Source organism: Apodemus sylvaticus, chromosome 7, assembly GCF_947179515.1.
Source record: "Apodemus sylvaticus chromosome 7, mApoSyl1.1, whole genome shotgun sequence".
Classification (NCBI taxonomy): Eukaryota; Metazoa; Chordata; class Mammalia; order Rodentia; family Muridae; genus Apodemus; species Apodemus sylvaticus.
The window spans coordinates 88970225-88994172 of record NC_067478.1 but is presented as its reverse complement, the minus strand read 5'-3'; the positions used below and the strand labels follow the sequence as shown (position 1 = coordinate 88994172).

At 44.6% G+C, this 23948-nt stretch overlaps 1 protein-coding gene across 1 annotated transcript; it reads left to right on the top strand.

Annotated features, from left to right (window-relative positions):
- The first annotated feature begins 3424 nt into the window (after positions 1-3424).
- Positions 3425-22175, top strand: Scn3b (sodium voltage-gated channel beta subunit 3). Its single transcript, XM_052189508.1, has 5 exons — positions 3425-3479; positions 10921-11084; positions 13361-13586; positions 16399-16537; positions 21889-22175. Exons 1-5 carry the CDS (start codon positions 3425-3427, stop codon positions 21950-21952), a joined length of 648 nt encoding a protein of 215 aa, XP_052045468.1. The 3' UTR covers positions 21953-22175.
- The last annotated feature ends 1773 nt before the right edge of the window (positions 22176-23948 follow it).

Sequence of the window (23948 nt, the reverse complement as noted above, 5' to 3'; positions counted from 1 at the left end):
TAAAATGCTTACACAACAAGGGCTAGAGAGATGGCTCAGCAGTTAAGAGAACTCATTATTTATCCAGAGGGCTGAAGCTTGGTTCCTAGCACCTACATTTTGCAGTTCACAGTCATCTATAATTCCAATTCCAAGGGATCTGACCTCCACTTCTGGCTTCCTCAGGCACTGCATGTACACCGTGCCTGTATATATACATGGGCGAAACACCCATATACATAAAACAAAATTCAAATTTAAAAAGACATCCCAGCACAGACCAGATGGACTTCAAGGAACTTAGCGTACTTATAAATGTGGCAAAAAAGCTCCTGCCAGAGAGAAACGACAGGACAGAGAGACCAAGCCCTCTGGTTTTTAACAGAGGAGACAGTGAAGTGGTTTGTGAGGACCTGAAGCAAGAACATTTTCCAAAATCTCAGAAGTTACCAAAGGAACATTTAAAATGCTGCTGGTAAGTCTTCAGAATGGGGCTCTTGAGATGATGGGTTTTGGAGTAAAGGTTCTCATACCCAAGCCTTGAGTTAAGTATATAGGACTGATGAGGTAGAAGGAGACAGCCAACTCCACATGTTGTCTTCTGACCTCCATACACATGCTGGAGCACACATCTCTGCCCAAACACCCCCCCACCATGCACGCACGCACGCATGCACGCACGCATGCATGCACACAGGCACAAAGGCATGCGTGTGTGTAAACACACAAAACAAATAAATTGTGATGTATTGGTTCTGTGTTATGAATCTAATTACTCTCATCTGCCTTTTATTCTAAATGTATTAATGTATCATGCTATCTATGTGTAAGTAGAAAATGTGTTGGGTCTCTGTAACTGAGCTACTGTACTTTTGAAAACAAATCCATTTAAGGTAGAGCAAGGCCTCAGGAGCATGTCAGTCGATCAGGCTTCCGGTTTGTTTTTATTTGTTCCTTTGTTAAAAACTGTGTGTAGAGTAAGTGATTTTTTTAGGCCAAACTTAACCAGAAAGATAAATTTTGTAACTGAATTCATATTGAACAGAACTATTAACAGAGTGCGATGCCTGGAACTAATAATGCCCAACAGTAAGTAAGAAGTTTCATAATACAGTTTCCCAGATTCTGCCCACAAATACAAAATGGCTGCACCGAGCCAGGTAAAAAACACTTCCCATTTAACTGAACACAAGCCCATACTGAAGGACCTGCTGTTAGGATGTATTTGAATATATTTTCCCTCTTATGCAATTTTTGCTAATTCCATCAGATTTGTTCTGCTCAGATCACACAGAAAGGTCTAACTCCTGTCCATAAAGTCAGAGAATCACGCTGATGAATGAAGAAGTGAGCAGGGTGGAGATTGGGGTTGACTTGGGAAGCTTAGTCCCAAACAAAAAGTTCTCATGATGGGTCATGGAGGACATAACTTCCTTATCAAGAAGCGTTGTTTAACGCAGTTTGGAGAGGAAGGAGGACAAGGAAGTCAAATGACTATGAAGAATCCCCTTACGTGGCAGAAGGAGGGGTTATGCTGTGAAGAGCCGGCTGTCGCTCAAGAGAGCCCCAGCACATCATCAGGAACGAGCCCCACTGATGCATGAGCTGGGAAAGACGCTGAAGTCAATTTTGAGAACCTCAAAAGCTGATCCTCAACACAAGATGGCGTTTACGACCCCATGGCTCTCTGCCCGGGGAAGAAACCTGACTGAGGACCTTCTGTGACTCTGCATGTGACATTTAGCAGGGAGCATTTCCTGTGTATAGTTCATTTACAGTCAGCTGTTACTCCGCATTCCCTTTAGGAATATCAGTGTAATGCTCCCCCAACACCCCCCCCCCCTTTTTGGCTAGAGAACCGGAGAAAAGGGCCCGGGCTGGAGCCAGACTTTTGTACCAATCTTTCACCATTAAGCCTTCTCTTCGATTCCAGGCATGCCTAATCCGTTAGGTCAATTCGAGTTTATAACCGAGTGTAAAAGGTTCAGGTTTCCCTTCCAGAAATAGGGCGGGGATGCTGAGCAGCTGCTGGGGCTAGGGAGCGTCTAAGAGTTGGAAACCGCCTCCCCACCGTCTATCTGCCTTTTACAAATGGCTGCAGGGGCACCTCAAATAACTCGGGAAACAAATCGAAAAATCCTCCTTCCTTAACCCTGCCCTAAAGCTTATCTCAAGCTCGCGTTTGGATCTAGACTGAGCGCTGAGGTGGGGGATAGGTGTGCCACACCCTACTCTATTTGCTATAAGCAGAAATTGTCTTGCTGTGTCTCTTGTGTGGGAACCCGTTAATCAAGACCATTCAAAGGCTGGGGAGGCGAAGGGGAGGCGAGAGGGGAGGGGACGAGGTGGAGGGCGAAGCTAGCCAGGAGCTAGCCAGTACTGTGAATATTGTAGATGACATCATTGCTTCAAAGAGATGTGTCCCTCCATTCCCCAGAGCTGTAGGCAAGCGTGTTTGGGAGACAGCAGGGACTGGGTTGCCTGGAGGGGGGTGAATAGGTTGAAGCTTCAAAGAGAAACCCATAGAAAACCGAGGTGACAGCCAGCTAGCCAGAAAAGAAGCCACCTCGGCTGGAGGGTGTTTGCGCTGCGCTCCTCCCCCTCTTCTCAGCGCGCCAGCCCTGGGAGGGGCACGTGGTTTTAGGGGTGGGGAATATATGTCCAAGGGGGAGGGTCCGTAGCGACCAAGGAGGCAGAGAGCTGCCTGCGCATGTCAAGGCTAGCAACACATTCAGCCAGGGGGGTGGCCCTGGAGAGGGGCGGCTGGATCACCCAATCGCCCAGCATCGGGGCTCCGCAGGATCCTGGAAGGGGGTCCCTCCGTCTACCCACCCTCCACCTCTGAGATCACCAGTCCCACCGGAGCTCCCGCCTCTTTCTATCCCTGGAGGACCTCCCGGGAGCCCGGGCCCCTGTGTACAAGACCGAAGTGGAACAAATTCTGTAGCCCAGACGACGGCTGGAGTGGGGACACGCCCAACTGGAGAAGCCTGCCCCGCCGTAGAAGCCCTACATCCTAAGTCTCGGTGGATCGAAGTCGCTGTCCCTAGGGGAGGCGAGAGGTGAATCAACACTGACTCCTTCCACAGGCCAGCATCCGCGCGCCGGCTGCGAGACTCCCTTCCCTGTCCACTTTGCTTTGGTTGCAAAGGCAAGCAGATGAGAGGTTGGAATTCCAAGCTTGGGGTGGGCGGGAAGTACTGTCCGTGGTGCTGAGCCAAGACCGGACACTCGCTCTACAGAGGGTGGCCTGAGCTGACACACTGAGCTCCGGATCCCGCAGACCCCCTAGGAAGGGAACTTGACCTTTTCTTCCTCTTCCCACTCAGAAGGTCCGTTCCCTTAGGGGCAGTTAATCCCTGAAGGTTTCCTCGAAAGAATCGGAGGGCTCAGTCCTTGACAGAGATCCTCTCTGTTCAGCTCCAGAAACCACTTACGGGAAGAGATGCCTGCCTTCAACAGATTGCTTCCCCTAGCTTCTCTAGTGCTCATCTCCTGGGGTAAGTACAGCACCCTGCCCTGCAATGTGCAAATAACAGGCATCGTGCTAACAATAACAACACTTAGGTGATGTCGCTGGTGACGAAAAGGAGCTCGTTTGGCTTCTCTCTGCGCCTGTTTGCCAGACATGGAGATCCACATGCGCTCCCAGAGACCTGGGTTTGGAGGTTTGCAACGGCACCTCCACACTCCCGGCAACTTGGGTTTTTTTCCCCCTAACCATCTTTAGTGCTTCACTGCCTCCCTCCTTTCCTAATTTTTATTTTTCCCCTCGGTTTCCCCCTTGGCTGAAAAGGAATGTTATTAGTTCGTTATTTTAAAATCTTGTTTGCATTTGCAATGCTCGTGAAGAAGAGTCAGTTCTGAAAATCTCAATGATTGGGGCGGGGGGCTCATTTCCCTCTACGATTAAAAAAGAAAGCACAAAACCCGGATGCATGCATTTTGAGAGAGAAAAACTATAGCTCATCCATCTGTTAAATTTTAACTAGGAATGGATGGGATAGTGTAGCTCCAGCCATTTGCTGGTGTGCATTGATAGACAGATGGGATGTGCATTTAGGTTGCAGAAACATTGGGGGCTGTGGGGATTTGATATTTGGTAAGCTGATTTTGTTGGGTTTTTTTCCTAAGTTTTGTTGTTTGTTTTTTCTCTTCCTTGTCAGCTGTGAGAGACTCAGATGACACTGTCCCTCCAAACAAGTGACTTGTGACAATAATGCTGGGCTAAACAGCTTCAGGCATAACTCACAATAGGATACCTGAATGTGTGCTAAGGGGACTGGGTATCTAAGTGCTAATATGTGAGTGTGTGGTGCACACAGTATTTTATGGTATGTTAATGTATGCCTCTGTTTATAAGTATGTGCACAGGCATGTCTGAGCATGTCAGTATGAGTATCTGAATGAACTAGTGAGGCTTAACAGTGTGTGTGTGTGTCTGTGTCTGTGTGTGTCTGTGTGTTTCTAACTTTTTTTTTGCTTCCATGTCTTTGACTCTGCCCTTGGATCAAGCATAGGTGCACTTCAGTTGACCAGTCAGTTTACATGGGTTTTGCTACCTTCCTCTAAATTCAAATCAACAAAACCATAATGGATTGTGCCCACCTTCCTTACATAAAGCAGGCCTGTGGGATTATGTTCCTGTGATGGGCTTGGGTCCCACTCTGCCTGTGCAGTGGCAGGCGTACCTCTTTGCCTGACTATCTAGGCAAGCCTTGGATACTAACTGTAACTGCATGTATAATTTAGATTTTGCATGTGACCAGAAAAGGAAGGATCTGAGTTTCCTGTTGAACAAAATGCCTAGTGAAACAAGAATAGGAAAGAAAAGGAAGCGAATGCCGCCAACCCCAAGGGCAGACTCCCCACAGCCCATTCCCTGGGCCTACACCAGACTTGGAGATGAAGCTGACATAAGGGGCTGCCAGGGAGCTCACCTGTCTTGAAGATCAAGGTTGTTATTTACTCCAGGGAAATGCTAGAGTGGTGGGGCTTAAGAAAGGTTAGTGTGGCAGGATAAGAGAGTGTGGGTGAGGCTCAAGGGTAGAGAAGGGTCTGCTGAGCATGTTTCCAAACTCTAAATTCTTAAGAGTCCATCCTGAATTCCAGAGGAAGGGGAGGGCAGTCTTGGCCTTTATTACCTAGGACCCACAAAGCTCTGTCCATGTCTCAGTCCCAGGTCTGTTCTACTGCTTCGTCTTTGTTAGGTAACGTCCTCAGAACGCCTAATAAATGTGAAGCTTGAAAGTTGTCACAGATCACATCAAACACGCCTTTCAGCTGACAACCCAGCCATAACAGAATGCTTACAGAATATTATTAGGCTATGCAGAGGGCCCATACTAACTGTACAAGTCACATCTATCCCTTCTCATCCCAGACATTGGTTTGGGCTTCAGAATGCCCGGCTGTTTGTGAAAGAGAAAGAGTCTCACTCAAAAGTACCATTTTATTTTGTTTGCATATAATTCTAATATCCATTACTTCTTTTGGTCACTGTGACATGGCAGAGTGACATGAGTTATTTCCATTTTAGGCAGGAGAAGGTGAGTTTATAAAGGGCAGAGGGTTTGATAGAGAGCTGCTATCTTTCCCGTCTTGGTCTTCCAGCATCCTTCATAGGCACATGTGAGAGTTGTGTACAATTCTCACGTGGGCATTAGTCCTAAACTTTTTCCTCTGAGCTTCCCTCTCATCTCCTAGTACCACCACCTTTCTTGGGGGTTGATTAAACTTTTAGCTCCCTGTGCCTGCTCTACTTTGGCTCTACAAGAGTCGGTTGAATTGGGGGCAGTTCTCGTCTTCTCCTGGCAAGCCCTTCCTGGACTTCATTCCTCCAAGGCCCTGCTAATCTGATAGGCCAAACTGTTTCAGGATGTTAACATCTAAAAATAACTTTATTCATAACCATGTCTTGTGCTTTATTTACATTCTAATTAAAGCCTTCATTATCTTACTGTAGAGGAACCATTCTAGGGAGAGCTCAGGAAGGGCAAAGAAAAGAAAAATCTGAAAGGAGCGGGGAAGTTGGTTCTGTTGGTTAGTCTGTAATGCTTTGAGGCGCCGCCTTCTCCCTCACGATTGTCTTCATCATCACTATAGAAATGAAGGTGCATTCAAGGTCAATGACGCAGTCTACAACATTCTAAGAGATTATGATTTATAGCCAGTGATGTGGTTTAATCTCTTCCACATGTGCCATCCATTGGTGGGTACCTAGATGGTGTCGCAGACAGAAAGGTAGTGGCATGGTGGAGAAACTGACTTCACTGTTGATGGAAGGAGCAAGGAGGTCCTATGGTACAGTGCAAGCAAATGAGACGGGAAACTTGGCCGCCATTTTACAATGTGCCGCCCAGGGCTGCAGGAGCTGAGTTCTCCTGCCTGGACATTGGACTCTAGCCAGGAGAAGGTTCACAGTGGGTATGCACTCCAGTGACATTCTGGAGAGAACAGTCTCACTCCATACACTATCACATGACACCCACCATCTTTCCTCCTTCACTACAAATAAGTGGTGGTATGCATCCTCTGCAGTCAGGTCTCTGTGTTCCTGAGAATACAGACCTCAACCTTCTCAACATTGCTAAGCCAGCTCTGCTATCCTCTAGTCAAAAAGAATCTCCAATGTTACCACCGAACTGCTTTAAATTTTTAAAAATTATTTTGTATATATGTATGTGGGGTATGTGTGTGCGTGTGTGTGTGTGTGTGTGTGTGTGTGTGTGTGTGTAGGTATGTGTACATGTTTGAGAGTACCCTAGAAGCCAGAGGTAGGTGTTGGATCCCATGGAGCTGAAGTTACAGATGGGTAATAAGGTGCTGGGAAACAAATTCGAGGCTTTTACAAGAACAGCAATTACTCTTAACCACTGAGAAACTTCTACAGCTGCCAAAAAAAGCCCCCAAACCATTTATTCCTTTTTGAGGAGAGAGGAAAAAGCATACACCTGTGCACATATAGAGGTCAGAAGATAACTTGAGCAAGACAGATCTAGCGTGTGGGCCCCGGGTGTTCAATTGAGGCTGCCGAGCTTAGCTACTACTTGGTTTTATCTGCTGAGCTATCCTGGGGGCCCAGTCCCAACCTCCTAATCATTCTACCTTCACCTTTGAATCTGCTTCTCCTGCCAATTTATTCTCCCCTTGGCCTGCTGACCATGTAACATAGCAGAAGTCAGAGCATTCAACTCTAAATCCTGCAAGGGTCCCTAGATAGTGCCGTGCAAAAGGCAAAGCTCTGACCACAACCTAGAAAAGCTGCCATGTTGGGGCCCTGACCTCCTGACCTGTCTCATCTCTCTGTTCTCTATGTTGATTGGTTTCCCACATATTGACACTCCTCAAATATGACAGGCACACTTGTTTTAACCCTAGAGTGGCTATTTTCTCTTGCTTGTCATGACTTCAACAAACATGCCTGTGGTGGTGGCTGCAGTTGATGCTGCCTCCTCCTCCTCCTCCTCCTCCTCCTCCTCCTCCTCCTCCTCTTCCTCCTCCTCCTCCTCCTCCTTCTTCTTTCTTCTTCTTCTTCTTCCTCTTCTTCTTCCCTTTCCTCTTCCTCTTCCTCCTCCTCCTCTTCCTCCTCTTCCTCCTCCTCCTCTTCCTCCTCTTCTTCCTCCTTCTTCTTCTTCCTATTCCTCCTCTTCTCTTCCTCCTCCCCTCCTCCCCCTTCTCCCCTTCTTTCCCCAGTAGCTTCCCAATGTCAGTATTCCTCTTTTAATGAAGCTAGTCCTGTAAAAATATTCCTAATTGCTCCCCCATTCCCTTCCCCCCCTCTCTCCTTTCTCTTTCCCTTTCCCTTTTTCTCTCCCTCCCTCCATCTTCCCTCCTCTACTGTTTTCTTTTGTTATGTAATCTACTTGTACCCCCCCACACACACACACACACTGGAATTCAGGCTTCAAGAGAGCTGGAATGATCTCATTTGGTACTCCGTGCCTAGAACAGTGAGGCTACACAGTGGGAACTCAATACATTTGCCAAATAAATAGAGATAAACAGGAATGGAGCCAGGCGGTGGTGGCGCACATCTTTAATCCCAGCACTTAGGGAGGCAGAGGCAGGCGGATTTCTGAGTTCAAGGCCAGCCTTGTCTACAGAGTGAGTTCCAGGACTGCCAAGGCTACACAGAGAAACCCTGTCTCAAACAACAACAACAACAACAACAACAACAACAACAACAAAAACCATTAGTAATGACAGCTATCCAAAGCAGAATCATGTAAATTAATCCATAAGCTTCTCGTGACCTATCTGTTGGGTGTTTTATTAAAAAAAAAACATTTTATTGAAGAAAATGAGTCTCAGACAAGTTAGGTAGTTAGACAAATACAGTCCTTAGGTTTCCAGACATCACCTTGCCCCTGTAATTGTAACTGTGCATTCCTTGGGATTTTCTGTCCAAGCCGGTGAGGCCATCCATATTGAACTGCTTTTTCTGTTGCCTTTCACTAAATATGAACACCAAGGATCTATGGTGCATGGAGTTCCTGCTACACAAACTGTTACACAGCAATATGATGATGTCTTTTTAGTTGCTTTGGAAGCAAGTCTGTAATGTAGACTATAAGCTTACCACGTGCCCAAAGTGTTTCTAATCATTTTCCCCCAGGATATGGATTGTGAGTTCAAGGTAAACCTGGCCTACACAGCAAGTCCTATCTCAAAACACTGAAAGAAAAACAGATTATCTGTGTCAAACTGAATTGTATAACTTTTAATATTGAATATAATTGAAATTTTTTCCATACCCTTTCATTAAAATGATGAAACCAGTATTCTGTAGACTGCTGCATAAGCCTAGCCCACTTCCCTTAAAGGTTTAAAATCCAAGTGATTATTTTACACTTAGAATTTTTTAAAAATTTCACTTATAGTGCCAATGGGCTCTAAATTCCAAGTTTAAAATTAAAATGAAATATGTTGATTTTTAATTGAATTGAAACATAGTGTTAACCTTTGACTCAAAGCAGTGACAAAATAGCCTCCCTCCAGCCTCTTCTCAGATGGGTGGGCTGAGCCCCTGTAGTGAACTAGCTCTTACATATTCGTGTGTATGGTTTTACCTTGGAGCATCCATGTTTATCATTCATTCATGAACAGAGGTACCAGAGGATCTTTCAAAGTCCCATACAAAGACGGTCCAGTGGTTGTTATACTTTTGAAGCTTCCAAATAATTAGGTATAAAATCTCTTACCAAATAGCTTTTTTATATATTTATGGTTAGCTGAAGCACCTGAAAATATATTTTTATTTTTTAAGTTGTTATTTATTTTGAGACAAAGTATCATATAATTTAGGCTGACCTCAAATACAATGAGTAGCAAGGAGGACCCTGAACTTCTTCTAATCCTCCTGCCCCAGTGTCCTGAGGGCTGGAATTTTAGGATGTAGCACCACATCTGATTTTTCAATGTTGGAGCTTCATGCACATCAGGTAAGCACTCTACCAGCTGAGCTCCAGCCCCAAACCAGTATTTGTTATTAATTTGTTTACTAGATTGCTGAATGCAGGTTTGTACTCAGCAGCCCAGAATGTCCTCGAACTTGCAGCAATCCTGAACATTCTAAAGTTCGGTTTGAGGGCACAGGCCTGTAATCCCACCTCTCGGAGAGCAAACTGGGATTGTGAGTTCAAGGTAAACTTGGGCTACACAGCGAGACCCTGTCTCAAAACATGGAAAGGAAAACAGATTCACTGTGTCAAACTGAATTTTATAACTTTTAATATTGAGTATAATTAAATTTCTTTTCCATCTGCCAGGCTGAAATGTTTATAGACAAGCCTGTTCTGTGTCCAAGTTTAGCCTCCTGTGTTCCCGACCTGCTCCTTACCAGGCTTTGTGGTCTGGTCTTCTCAGCCACTTTGGGTGTGTACTCACTGAACAACTTCCTTTTGTTAAATACGACATGCCATCCAGATTTGTTCTGAACAATTGCAGAATTCCTCCTCCTCCTTCCTTCTGCACACTGTACATCTGTTAATGCATCCCACGTTTGTTCTGATTTGGTTGGCATCAATGTCCTGCTTTTTTGATTCATTCTAAATTTGTGATCCAAGATAGTCACCTTTGATCCTCGCCCTTGGGAGTTTCTAGAGGTAGAAACTCAAAGCCTAAACCTCCATGAGGTGTACAGTGTGTCTGATCATCTGACTGCTCCAGAATTTGAATTTTGTCTCTGTACTCTGCACACAGAGCTTGCTCCAGCCTAAGTGGTCAGTTCACCATATTCCCATTGGTGTTGCACCACCCTCCAAGGGACCTCAAACACAGATCTGATTCTGTCTCTCCTTTAGAGCATTAGAACACTTGACATATTACCCACCAGAGCACTGACTTTCCAACAGGTCTTATTTGCCTTTCTGTCTCTTGTCCCACCAGCCCTTTCTTCCTTTCTTCCCAGCCCAAGCACAAGTAACTCACTTCGTCTCTTGGAGAACAGGGCACCTGGCTAATACGACCTTCTGTGTGTTTTGGTTGTATCACCAAAGAAATGTGTCTGCTGGGTTATATATGCATAGAGAGCATGGCTAGTGTAGTGGCCATCCTAGGATCTCTGTCTAATCTAGCATCAGACCTGGCAAAGAATGGATTTCCATGCCTGCTAGGTAAATGTTCACGTGGGTAAACAGTTGATAGATGGAAGCATGTATGTCTCCCAGTAGACTGCAAGGATTTGTCAGTCAGGCTCAAGACTATCCTGTGCTACATCTCATGGCTTCCAAACACTTCCAGTCAATGCTGGAGGATCCACCTCCGCACCATCTTGCTCTTGGCTCGTCCTGATCATGCATACTCAAGGATCCCCAGTAACAGGTACACACGTGGATCTCAATATTTTCAAGTGTATCTCAATAATTGTTTTTCTTCTCCTTTCCTCCCTCCCTCCTCATTCCCCCATGCCCACTCTGGCTGTCCCCTTCTTCTCTCCAGTCAGAGTCTGCTTCCCTGTGTGTGTGGAAGTACCCTCGGAGACAGAAGCCGTGCAGGGCAATTCCATGAAGCTGAGATGCATCTCCTGCATGAAGAGGGAGGAGGTGGAGGCCACCACTGTGGTGGAATGGTTCTACAGGCCTGAGGGCGGTAAAGATTTCCTTGTATGTCAGACTGTTGCCTCTGGCTTTTCTCTTGCTGGCCTATGCTGCTGTGTGCCTGGTTCCTAACGGTCTGAGTAATGATGCCCTGACCTGCTTTCATTCTTCTCCTGAACCCTGACATCTTCTCAACAGATACCTGATAGCCTTATATTAACCCAGGGTCTTTCAAGGTAGACCAGTTGGCCAGTTGTGAGCAGCCCTGGTTACAAGGAAGAAACAGTCATAAGAGGTAAACATATTGAGAGTCCGTGTGGGCCAGGCCACCCAGGTAGACCTTTTATGGGTATATTCATCTTCTGCACAGTATAATGAAATGAATTTAATGAAACTGAAAGAATACAAAGCAGCTTTATGAAAAGTAGTACAGGTGAGTTCTTTCACCTCTCACAGTCCCAGTGAAGGAGGAGCAACTGGGGTGACCAAAGCTTGTATCAACCGCTCTGCCCAGGAGAGCCAGCTCTGTGAGTAGGTGTTTAGCTTGTTCGTGCCCTGCTCTGTATCCCAGGTGGCCATGCTCCTTTCTCCCCAGGAAGAGCGCTCGGTCTTTCCCTTCCAATGACCTAGACACCAAGGGACTCATGCCTGGTAGAAGAAGCCTTCCAGGCTCTGTGCCAGGGTCAGGGTCAGAGTGGGGGTCAGGGTCAGTTCTGGTTTGGGACAGTGCTCATGGGGCTGTGACTCATTTAAATCTCTGTCAATGCTTTCACTGACTCCGGAGCCAGGCCATCTGGGCTCCATTCCTTTCTCCACAGTCTTTAGCTACATTCCCTTAGTCATATTTAATTTCTTGATGCTTTCAATTATTTTTTTTCCTTTTAAGTGGGAACAAAAAATTTATTATGGGGTTGTTACCAAGAGTCATGAGCTCTGATTTTTAATACACTTAAAATAGTCCTTGAAATATGATAAGCGTTTGTTAGAAGAAAAAAACAAAGCTCAAAAGAGTAACAATTAGCAAAACAGTTTACATACACACATACACATGAGTTTACATTTGTACGAGTTTACATTTGTACATGGTGGTCTGGCAGCAGATTCAAGGCCCAATATATTGATTTATCTTGTTCTCCTGGGTCTCTTCCACAATATTTAATGGAAACGACATGGTGGAACTGACTTTCGTCTGTTCTTTCTTTCTCCCTCGGTGGGCTTATTTCTGAATCTGGATTCTATGTGGCACTTGCCTCTAAGTTGGTTCCAATCTGGTGCCAAGGCAAGGACCAACAATGACTTTGTAGTCTTAGAGTCACACACCAGGGAAGGTAAAGTTCAGATTAATGCCTAATTTCTAGGAAGTCAGAGATCTTGGCCAGATATGAAGGGCCCATGGGGTTTAGGCCTGCACACCTGCTAGCTGCATTCACTGCTTCCACACTGTCCCAACCAGATGACCGGACTGAGGAACTAAATTGTGGTTGATGTCTAGGAAACATGAATTTGAATTTCAGTCACCATGCATGGCAAGTGGAGACTAGATGGAAGAAAGTGTGGTGTCAGAGACTGTTTGAGAGGGAAGTTGGGAAGACCTGACTTTGATTCTAACTCCACCCAAAGCAAAAGTTCTGTGAGTATCTCTCTGTGGCGAGCTCTCTGCTCACTGGACATCCTTCAGCATCATGGATTCCCGCCCGTGGCCTGGCCAGGTTGTGCCACTATCACCGTGATGGATGGCACCTCAGGGAGTCAGGCTGTCAGGTATCTCCCCTGCTAACACCTTGTTGGCTTCTATGCCCTTCTCCCTCACTGGCTGACTCATCCCATACTGCACCATCCTTTACCCCCTTTCTGTTTCCAACCATTCGTTCGTTTTCCTCTTCCTAGTCTCCTTTATTTATTTTTGTAAAGATTTATTTATTTATTATATGTAAGTACACTATAGTTGTCTTCAGACACTCCAGAAGAGGGCGTCAGATCTCTCGCTATGGATGGTTGTGAGCCACCATGTGGTTGCTGGGATTTGAACTCAGGACCGCCACAAGAGCAGTCAGTGCTCTTAACCACTGAGCCATCTCTCCAGCCCCCAGTCTCCTTTATGTATCAGTTACACTCCTTTCTTCTCCATCCCCAGCTCCTTTTCCCCCTCCCAGCATTCTTTAGGACTACTCTATGCTGCCTCTCCCCTCGCCATATCCACGTGGCCAGCCATCTGTTTGCTTCTCCCTGCTTGGCTCTGTCTTCCTTCTCTTCCATGGCTTCCCTTGTGCCCATGGTAGCTTCTTCCACCCTGTCCCTCCCTGACTCTCTTGCCGCAATCAGCTTCTGCCCTCTCTCTGCAGATATACGAGTATCGAAATGGCCACCAGGAGGTGGAGAGCCCTTTCCAAGGTCGTCTGCAGTGGAACGGGAGCAAAGACCTGCAGGATGTATCCATCACTGTACTCAATGTCACTCTGAATGACTCTGGCCTCTACACATGCAATGTGTCCAGGGAGCTTGAATTTGAGGCACACAGGCCTTTTGTGAAGACCACAAGACTAATACCCCTGCGAGTCACTGAAGAGGGTAAGCCTGAGACCTGTCATCTCTTCAGGGGGGTAGGGTGATGGACAGTAGCTTCTCATACATGTGACCTTTAGAGAGCACACAAGCCAAGGCATGTAGACCTGCTTTCCTACATGGCCACTTCCTACAACATGCGTCACCAGAATCCCTGATGTCTCCCTTCTCAAAACAGACAGAGCAAAACACGTTATTGAGAAGATTTCTCTGGTCTCCTAGAGGAAAGGTGCATCTTCCCCAAGGCCTACAGCCAATGATTGCAACATGCCTTTTTCTCTGACCAGTGTTGAATCCCTAATTTGTGTCTAGAACTCATCTCTTCTGCTCTCATGAGCCACATTGTATCTCCAAACAAGCTGCTTTCAAGATTTAGTGAGCCTCAAGTCTTCTGTGTGTGTGTTAAATTTTTAAATTTACATGTACTTACACTGTGTGAGTATCTGTCTGTCTGCCTATATGCACACACGTGTGCTATGGCGTGTGTGTTGTTGAGAGGACAACCCATGGCAGTTGATTCTTCCCTTCTTCTATGTGGGTAGCAGGCTGAACTCAGCTCATCATGCTTGGTGACAGGCTCCTAAACTGGTGATCCACCTTGCTGGTCCTTTCCCATCTGTAGTATATCTCTACCTGTGTCTGTCCTCAGCCAGGAGTGGGAACCAGTTGATAGCTCCTTAGTCTTTAGTCTTCAGACTCTTTCAGCACATCATTGGCAGGTGGGAAGTATTCTTAAAAACCTAATATGCATATTTCCCTCCTGATCTGAGTCCAGAATCATGGGGGATCCTCACAAACCGCTTTTGTGTTGTTAGGAGACAACTCAGTGTGGTTCGTAGCCCCGGCAAGTGCTTCCTCCCAAGTCAGAGCGTGAACTCTGCCCTTCCTTGTGTTTCCATACCAACATGTCGTCCTAGGTCCCTCTCAGATGGTTGTGTTTCCAGCATACTCTTCCAGGCTAGTGGGCATGCAGTGGTGCAGGCCATGAAAATAGAAATCCCTATGCAGGGAAGTGGAGGAATGGTAATCTCTAGGCCATTGGCTGATTTTTTCCCCCAAGTATCATTGTTATAAAATCTAGGAAGTGACAGTGTCTGGGTCTTGAGACACTTATTTAAATGGAGTTCTCAAAGTATAGACCAATTCTGAATATGTAGGCGGCTCAGGCCACCTGAAGGAAAACATGTTGATCCACTTCCATGAGTGCCTGTGTACCCTGGTGAGGAGGCAGGGGGTTGACCAGGAAGTTCTCTGAGATCTAAATTTGTTCAAAGGTTCCATTTCCCTCATTTGTTTATGTGCTTACTCCTCCTTGGGGAAGGGAGCCTAGTGCTATCTTGTGTTCACCACCAGAAGCTGCTGTCTGCTACCTGCCCGTAGGCAGGAGGTGCCTGTGTGTCTGCCCCTTGCTCTCTCAGGCTTTGGCCTCCAGAGATGCTGGGGACACAGTCAGTGGGAAAGTATACATCACTGAGTTAGTCTGCCTGTTTGGCACCAGAACAGTCCTCAGGTAAGAAGAGAGAAGAAAACAAGCTCATAAGTAGAGTAACAAAACTGTGCAGATGGGAGGGCTGGAAAGGGGTTTGGGCCATGTTTAATCCATCTGCCTCCACACCAGCCTTGCAGGTTCAGTGACTTCGTAGCTTGCGGTCCTGTATGTGCTCATGTGATTCCCCTTGGGCACATGGAGGATGTAGATGTGGTGAGTGTACTCCGAGGAGCTAAGGGCTTGCTTAGGAACATGAAGTGGGCGTGAGGACTGGGCCCAGCATCCAGATCGTTCCGTTATCCAGTTACCCCTCCCATTGAATCTTTGCTTTCCACCCTGCCCCACCCTAAGATTCTCTTTCTTTGCTTTTAGTTTTTGCCTCTGTCATATCTTGGCAACCACACTCACCCCACCCCCCATATCACTTAGAGGTACACATGACTGATACTTGTTTGCCCAGGGAATCTGCCTGGTTCTCCTTGTTTGACTTTTGAGGCTTAGTCTCTCCATCCTCATTCCAATGCAGGAAGCCTTGTCTCCTACAGGTGACAGAAATGGGGAGGGCACCTTCCTGTTACCACCTTGGAGCTATTGCACCAAAACAGAGCTAGCACGCCTATCACACATTTGCCAGGCCATAACAAGCCCAGCAGAAGACACGTGAGGCATGTACTCAATGCTCCTAGGCCTCCAGCTTCAGCCACGACTTCCAGCCTCCCATAGGAGAGAGAAAGCTGAATGTCTAAGTATCTAGAGATGAGAGAGCAGGCTAGCACTTCAAAAATGATATTCTTGCAGTCAGTAGGAAAGAAACATAGCACAGTTCCACCCGAGAGTGATTTGACTTGCTGGATGAAACTATGCTGGATGTGACAAATGCTACATGACATCCTGAGATGTCATTCCCTTGGAGGGGCTTTTAGCAGAATCTGGAGTAATTCTCAGGAGGCTGAAAAACAGGACAGGGTCCCAGGACAGAGGTGGACAGGGGTGGGACATACAGTGTAGGAAGAGGAGTTAGGCTGTATAGATTCCTTTGATATCCTCATGAGTTCCTTCAGACTCAGTGCTTATTTGAGCTATACATAGAAACAGACTTCGGGCTGGAGAGATGGCTGAAAGGTTAGGAGCACTGGCTGCTCTTCCAGAGGTCCTGAGTTCAATTCCTACCAACCCCATAATGACTCATGCAGGCATATATGCAACTAGAGCATTCATATACATAAATAAGTAAATCATTAGCAAAAAAAAAAGAAAGAAAGAAAGAAAAAACAGGCTTCGTGGGTCTGTAGGACACACACGCTCTGAACCTCATTCTCTTCTTTGTAGCGGGAGAAGACTTCACCTCTGTGGTCTCGGAAATCATGATGTATATCCTCCTGGTCTTCCTCACCTTGTGGCTGTTTATTGAGATGATCTATTGCTACAGAAAGGTCTCTAAGGCCGAAGAGGCAGCCCAGGAAAATGCGTAAGTCCAAAGATGCATAAGTAATAACAGATCACAAACTCGGAATGTGTGTGCTCTGAGAGGTGAGGCGTGAAGCAATCTGTATGCTTTGCCTGCATTTCTCTTAGCAATCTATAAAGAATACAGTAGGATATCCATTTTAACAGATATGAATAGCACACCTAGAAGAGTAGGCTGGCATAGTTACTACCTTTGTGGGAGAAGAATAACAAAAAGCAACTGGGGGCAGGAAGGATTCACCTTGTTCACACTTCCACATCACTGCTCATCTCAAAGAAAGTTGGGACAGAAATTCAAGGCAAGAACCTCAAAGCAGGAACCAAGGCAGAAGCCATAGCTGAACTTCTTATTGGATTGCGACTCATGGCTCACTTAGGATGGCCTACCCAGGGGCACCAAACACCCACAGTGAGCTGGGCCTTCTCACATCAATTACCAGTCAAGAAAAATGCCCCACAGGCTTGCCCACAAGCCAATTTGGTGGGGAGCATTTTTCTCAATTGAGGTTCCTTTTTCTAGCTTGTGTTGACTTTGACAGAGAAGCCAGCACAGAAACAAATTGAGATTTGAATTCAAGCCAGCTGTCTCTTGGCCTGCATATTAAACCACTACAGAAAAGACCAGCAGCAGCTGCCAAGCAAACCCAGTAAAGTTATGTTTTATTATAACCAGTTCACAAATGTTCAGTTGAGGCTTGCTCGAGGAAGACAAGAATGTTGACGTGATGAATGGAGAAGCTGAGGGTTGAACCCAGGTCTTCTATTCTTAACCTCTGCTCCTTCTGACATATTCAGCTTTTCTCTCTCCCTGCATCCTGGAAGCATATCAATCCACCTTAGCAGTGATATCTATTAGCTAAAGAGTGCCTGTCACAAAACACACTCTTTCTTTTAAAACTTGGTAGAAATTGAATATCTCAAGCAGGGGATCTAAGCCCCTACTGTCTGGCCTCTCTGCCTGCCCCACTTGTCTCAAAGACCCCTCACTTAAGAGTGAGTGCCTGAGAGAAGTGCTGGAGTCTGTAAGGACACAGGCCAAAAAGTCCCATTGGCCTGTTGTTGGGGGGGAAAATGAGGACATGTGAATAAAGTCCACAGACATCCAGAAACACTGTTGAGGCGGTGCCTAAAACGCCTAGGCCATTATTGCCTGGAAACTCTTGGTAGAATTTAAAAATACCCATTCTGTGATACCCATGATCTCAGAGAAATAAAAATGACAGTCAATTATGTGTAAAAACAGTACTTTCAGTTGAGTGGAGGATACTGAGGCTTGAACACAGCGTATCTCCAACAGGGCTCACACAAGAAACAGAGTAGGAACTAAGGCCTGACACACACACACACACACACACACACACACACACCACTGCCCAGAACAGTCAGAATCCCCAGAGAACAGCAAAGGGTGGACCAGACAACAACCAACTTTGAGAAAAGCCAAGTAACTTGTCTATGCTGGCCTGACTCCAAGAAGAAGCAGAAAAGATTCTTGGGAATAAGCTTGCAGTCGCAGTATCTGGGATTTAAATAGACTCAGGCCACGTGATCAAGGAAACCTAAGATGAGAAATTTGATTCAAAGTTACAGAAATAAGAGGGGGAAAACATTCTAAAAGAGACCCGCTCTAGGCCAAGGCCTCACAAGAGCACTCCCTCAGGCTAACTGTGGCTCTGCCTGCTTTCATAATCTCTTCCCAACTAGAACTGACTGAAGAAAGCTACAGCTGAGCAAGAGATGGTACAGGCGTCGTGACTAGGTCCCAGGAGACTCAAACACAGAATGTATAAAAATAAAGCTTTTAGAAAATAAGCTTGTTTAAAATAATAACAGTGGGCCTAGGATGTGGCTTCAGAGGAAAGCTTATATCTTCCTTGTGTTCAACTCCCAGCACTTCACAAAGATGAATAAAGTACTTACAGAAAAGAAAAGGAGGAGGGGGAAAGATGAGGGGGGAGAAAGAGAAAGAGGAGGGAGAAAGAGGAGGGGGGAAGGAGGAAGAGGAAGAGGAGGAGGAGGAGGAGGAGAAGGAGGAGGAGGAGGAGGAGGAGGAGGAGGAGGAGGAGGAAAAGACAGCCAAAAAGCAAAGCAAAGGGCAATCAGAGTTGACAGAAAAAAAAATCTTTTCTGAAAAAAAAATTTAAAAAGGCAATGAACTACTCAATGGATTAATTCAATGGAAGATTATATATTGGTGACCAGAAGATAAGTTTGAAAAAGCTACATCAAATATGGCACAGATATTTGATGCCACAGATAAAGGGTGCCATGTAAGGAAGAAACAGGAAGAGGGAAATAATGTGATCTACTAAGGAAGACAGAATGAGGGAGAGAGAATCACCCGTAATCACAGGTGGGGGTGGGGCAGAAAGGAACAACTTCTCTAAAGACACATAATGTTTGCGGTCCTCTACTAAGGATCAGTCATCCTAAAAGATTTGTTTTTTGTTTTTTGTTTGTCTTTTCTTAACTTTATAATGATGTGGAAGCAATGTATGTTCAGCAGATAATTGCTTCAGAGGTTGGATTTTGATGTCTTCCCAGAATAGAAACAGTTAGCTCTCTCCTGAGGCTGAGCAGTCACTGTGAGCCTTGGCCTCCAGTCAGCAGGAGGCACGCTGTTGCTAAGGAAGCTTTGCTGGCATGTGAGGTCAAGCACTGACATCATTTGTCAGGACATGACCTCCTAACTTAAGGAACACCTATGTCCTGAGTAGAGTGAATGCATAAATCTACACCGAAAGACTAACTTCCTCTAAACGGGTAGATGGCAACTCCTCGGTACTCCCCATGACTACCATATGAGAGGAAACTTTGGAAGGAATATTTATAATATCAAAAACATGACAAGGATGCTCTCTCTCTCCTGGCTCCTGCTCAATACTATATTTGAAACTTTGGGTAAAATACTAAGAAATGTGCCCAGTTTCTTTTTCTGTTGCTGTGATGAAACACTGACAAAAAACAACTCACCAGATTCATGAGTTTATTTGGCTCTCAGTTCCAGGTTACAGTCCAGGGAGCTCTCCATGGTGGGAGCTTGAGAGTGCTGGCCTCCGAAATCCAGAGTAGCCAGCAGTGAATGCATGCATACTCTGTTCATTTTATTTCCCCTTTCATACATCCTAGGATCTCTGTCTAGGGAATGGTCCCACCGACAGTTAAGATGGATTATCTTGTCTAGGTTAGTGAAATTAAAACCATCCTTTACATGTTTAGAGACTAACCTTAATTTACATAATTCCTCACATATGTGCCCACAGACTTGCTTCCTAGGCATTGATTGAACCGACCATCACAAATATAAGCAAAAGGATAAGATTTACAAAGGAGGAAAATATATTATTCAGTACTCCACACCCAAAGTACCAGTATCTACATAAAATTTCCTTAAGCAACTTAGTTAAGAATATTACATAAGGTCACTGAGGCAAATCCAACTTCAGTAGAGTATTACACCATGTTTCTTTCATTATGGTCTCTGTTTCTCACAGAGAACATATGTACCATAGCAGTTCCATAAAATCACTTTTGAGCACTTACATATTGTGATGTTCACACAAGGACAAGAACATATGAAAAGACATTTCTCAAAATGTGTCTCTGATGGGAGAGGACAGTAACAATCTCCAAAGAATCAACTATGTCCCAGCAACAAACGTAGGAGCACATTTTAAATCCTTAAATTAAAAAACTTCATTAATTGCAATAAGGGCTAAGGGGATGGTTCAACAGTTACAAGCACTTACTGTTCTTCCAGAGGACTCAGGTTCAATTCCCAGCATCTACATGGTAGCTCATAACCATCTATAACCCCAGTTCCAGGGTATCTAACATCCTCTTCTGACCTCCACAGGCACCAAGAATGCACACAGTACACACACACACAGAGATAGATAGATAGATAGATAGATAGATAGATAGATAGATAGATAGATAGATAGATAGATAGATAGAGATGCACACGCACATATATGTGCAGGAAAACATCCATTACACATAAAAATACACATTTTTAAAAAAATTTAATTGGAACAGTAACAACTGTTAACCAGGCCCTAGGAATAAAGACATTTCACAAGCATGTGAAAGATCTCTAAGGAGAAAATTAATAGAACCTTACTGAAAAACATGAGAAAAAACAGAAGGATAAAGCACAAAGCTTCACTCTTCCAAGCATTTCTTGCACAAAACAATCTTCAAAGTCAATGAAATTCCAACAGAAACCTCTATTAGATTTCTTAGGGGGATATGATAAATTCAAAATAAAGATTACACAGGAGCCAAGGAGCCAACAATACTTTAAACCAAAGCATAACTTGATTATTTTAGGTTTTGCAAAGTGACACAGGACTTCTGTCACAGCATTCCTCTGGGTTTTTGTTGTTGTTGTTGTTGTTTACAAAACTCTAAATAGGTAAGTACAGCTTGTGGACCAGAAAGTTTGCCTACTACTTATCTACATCAGTTCAAAGAGAAAACAGAATGTCTGGAAGACGTTTGTTTGTGGTTTGATGTGTCCCATGAGCTTATAAGAATATCACAGAATTGCTTCTCTGTCTTTTGGCTAAGGATGAGTGTAGAACTAGCAGAGAAAAATTTATGATACAAAAATTAGATTATTCATCTCTCTACATGACAAAATAAATTGGGGGTAAAATTTAAAAGGAGAATGTAAAACTTGTTGCAATAAAATAGTAGGAAAAATATTGTGTAAATAGGGAAAATTATCTTCTTGTAGTTTAATAAGAATTTATATTTAAAGCATCATGTTTTACAGAAAAAAATCTTATATACCAAAAGTACAAATCAAAGATGGGAAAAAAAGATAAGTTTTCAGTACATTATATGTAAAACACCAATTGTTCTTGATAAGAAGCTATAGGAAAACTTATTAACAACAAATTGGAACAAATATTCCAAATATGAAACAATAAAAAAAATCAAATATTTCAGTAAAAAACAAGAAAACAAACCATGAGATTATAGAAGTAGAAAACAAGACAGCTTACAAACATATGGAAATGCTCAACCTCACCAATAAGGGAAGATGAAAATTAAAGCAACTTTGAAATACAAATTCATACCCATTCTGCTTAGTTAAAATGTCAGTCTTCATTCTGAAGATGATAAGAGTCAGATATTGCCTGCTAGAGTGTTCATATGCAGTACATGAAGGGGATGTTACAATATCTGTTGAAGCTAATTATACATTTGTCTTAGGAAGTCCAAGCAGAAGGAAATATAGAGGCTTTCTATACACAGCCTTGTCCCTGTGTCACATGCCTTTCCTACACACTCACCAATGACTTCTAAGGTACTTCCTCTTTTCCCCTCCCACGCCCTCTGCAGGTCCGACTACCTTGCTATCCCTTCAGAGAACAAGGAGAACTCTGTGGTACCCGTGGAGGAATAATGTGGTGTGACTTGAGGTGATGTACAGGCATTTGGGAGGGTAAGGTGGACGTAGATGGCATGTCATACAAATGTTGTTTGGCTTCTACAGTGGAAGTGACTTTCAAATTGGTCTTTTCTATTCTATGTAGCAGTCTTGTCCTTTGGGTACTTAAGTTAATGCCCTCTATTATGTCAAACCCTTCAGAAGCAGAATTACTTTGGCCTGAATATTGAGCAACCCAATCCCCTTGCTCATGATAACAAAGGCATAATAATTCTCTCATTCCCTGTTTAGTCTATATGTGTTTGGGAAGGGTTGCCCTGGACATTATCAATGAGTTCTTCTATTGTTGGTAGGTGATCTGAGCACTGAGGGACTGGATATTTCCAGTTCAGTGATGCCAGCAACATCAGAAAGTGCCCCAGGTGTCCCAGCATATCCATCTTTCTATTCATCAACCACCCACCCAACTGTGAGATTTTTACCTGACTTCCATCAGAACTCTACACATCTTTACCTTGCCTGAACTGAAGAGCCAACATCTCTACATGGACTAAACCTCACTCTGTCCTTGGCTTCCAATCAAGCAGCTCCCAACTCGAGTTGTCCCCTATGCTCTAAATGACTTTAGATAAGTACTGGAGAGTAGTATTCCCTGTGCCCTAACGGTCTGCAATTGGGTTGTTCTCCACTGCAGCACATGGATGGATGTATATCGGTCGGAAGCTCTGATTAGTTTGTCTTAAAGCCAAAGTGTGCCATGCCCTTTGATTCATTGAAGTCAGTTTTTTCCTGCGTCTCAGAGCCCCAGAAAGCAGCATGCCCCTAAAGATTCCAGGGACATCTTCTGTGTGCACTGGAATACATTCTGGAGCTCAGTGTTTCAAGGCTATATCTCCATAATCCCAAAGGCCTGGAGCAAACCCAGAACTTCCAAGAAGCCAATAAAGGATCCAGGACAATTTCAGTAGGTCTTGAAAGCGATCTAACACACTCCTGACATTGGAAACATGGATGAGTGACTTTTCTGGATTGAAATTCCGCAGTTCTTCATTTCTCAGTGTCTGTGGATCAGTATTAGTCCTCAATTTATAGGAGGCAGCTGAAACTCACACAAGGCCCAACAGGACATTTAGGGGATTAAGGTGGAATAGAGATGAGTTTCATGCCTCCAAACTCCCTGAGCTGAAAGATGCTTTGGAGGACTCTACCATTCAGGAGGGCAGAAGCAGGACATTTGTCCAGCACAGATTAACTGTGATAGCTTTGAGGAACTGGAAACCAGGTAAGAAAACATAGATGACGTGAGATAAGACTTTAGGATTTCACACAGAGATTTGTGAATCTGAAGCATCCTCTAGGAGAGACGGCACCTGAGCGCAATATCTATATGATGGACAATGGTTTTAGTCTGAAATGGACAATGAACCAAGAGATAAAGATGGGTGTGTAGCTTCTAAATACCTCACCTGTAGATGTCATGTTTGAGTATTGGTGTTTGTAAAGTCCCTCACCCCTACCCTCATCCCCACCCAAGAGAGCAGGGAACCAGTGACAAGATGCTTAGTCAATATTTCTTTTTAATGACTGTTCTAAGTGCAATATTCTTTAGCCCCTATGAATAGCAAGGGCAGGAGGCCTTATGGTATAAAGAAAGATGCAAGTGAGACTCACTCAGAGAATTGTCCTCAACTCTGTGGAACTCTATAAGAAAGACCATTCTCCAACCCCACCTGGGGGTATGACAAGTTCACTTTTTACCCCCACCATTTCCATCTCAGTGGATGTCAGACAAGCACTTTGGGACTCCCATCCTACTCTTTTTCTCTAGTTTGTTTGTACATGGTGGTTTATCCAGAATCACAATTGCATTTCCTTATGGGAGATCATGACTATAACCTACAAGGTACGGCACTCACCAGCCAACTTAAAATCTTCACCATCTCCATTTTCTTCCTATACTTCTACTTAGAATCCCAGACTAGATGTGTGCAGCTCTGGAGCCTTTCCTGTG

What these genes read in the sequence shown, in the direction of transcription:
- Scn3b (XM_052189508.1), top strand. Translation starts at nt 3,425, where the DNA reads ATGCCTGCCTTCAACAGATTGCTTCCCCTAGCTTCTCTAGTGCTCATC. An exon ending in TCTAGTGCTCATCTCCTGGG is followed by an intron (nt 3,480 to 10,920) that starts GTAAGTACAGCA and finishes TCTTCTCTCCAG; the next exon opens with TCAGAGTCTGCTTCCCTGTG. An exon ending in CCTGCGAGTCACTGAAGAGG is followed by an intron (nt 13,587 to 16,398) that starts GTAAGCCTGAGA and finishes TCTTCTTTGTAG; the next exon opens with CGGGAGAAGACTTCACCTCT.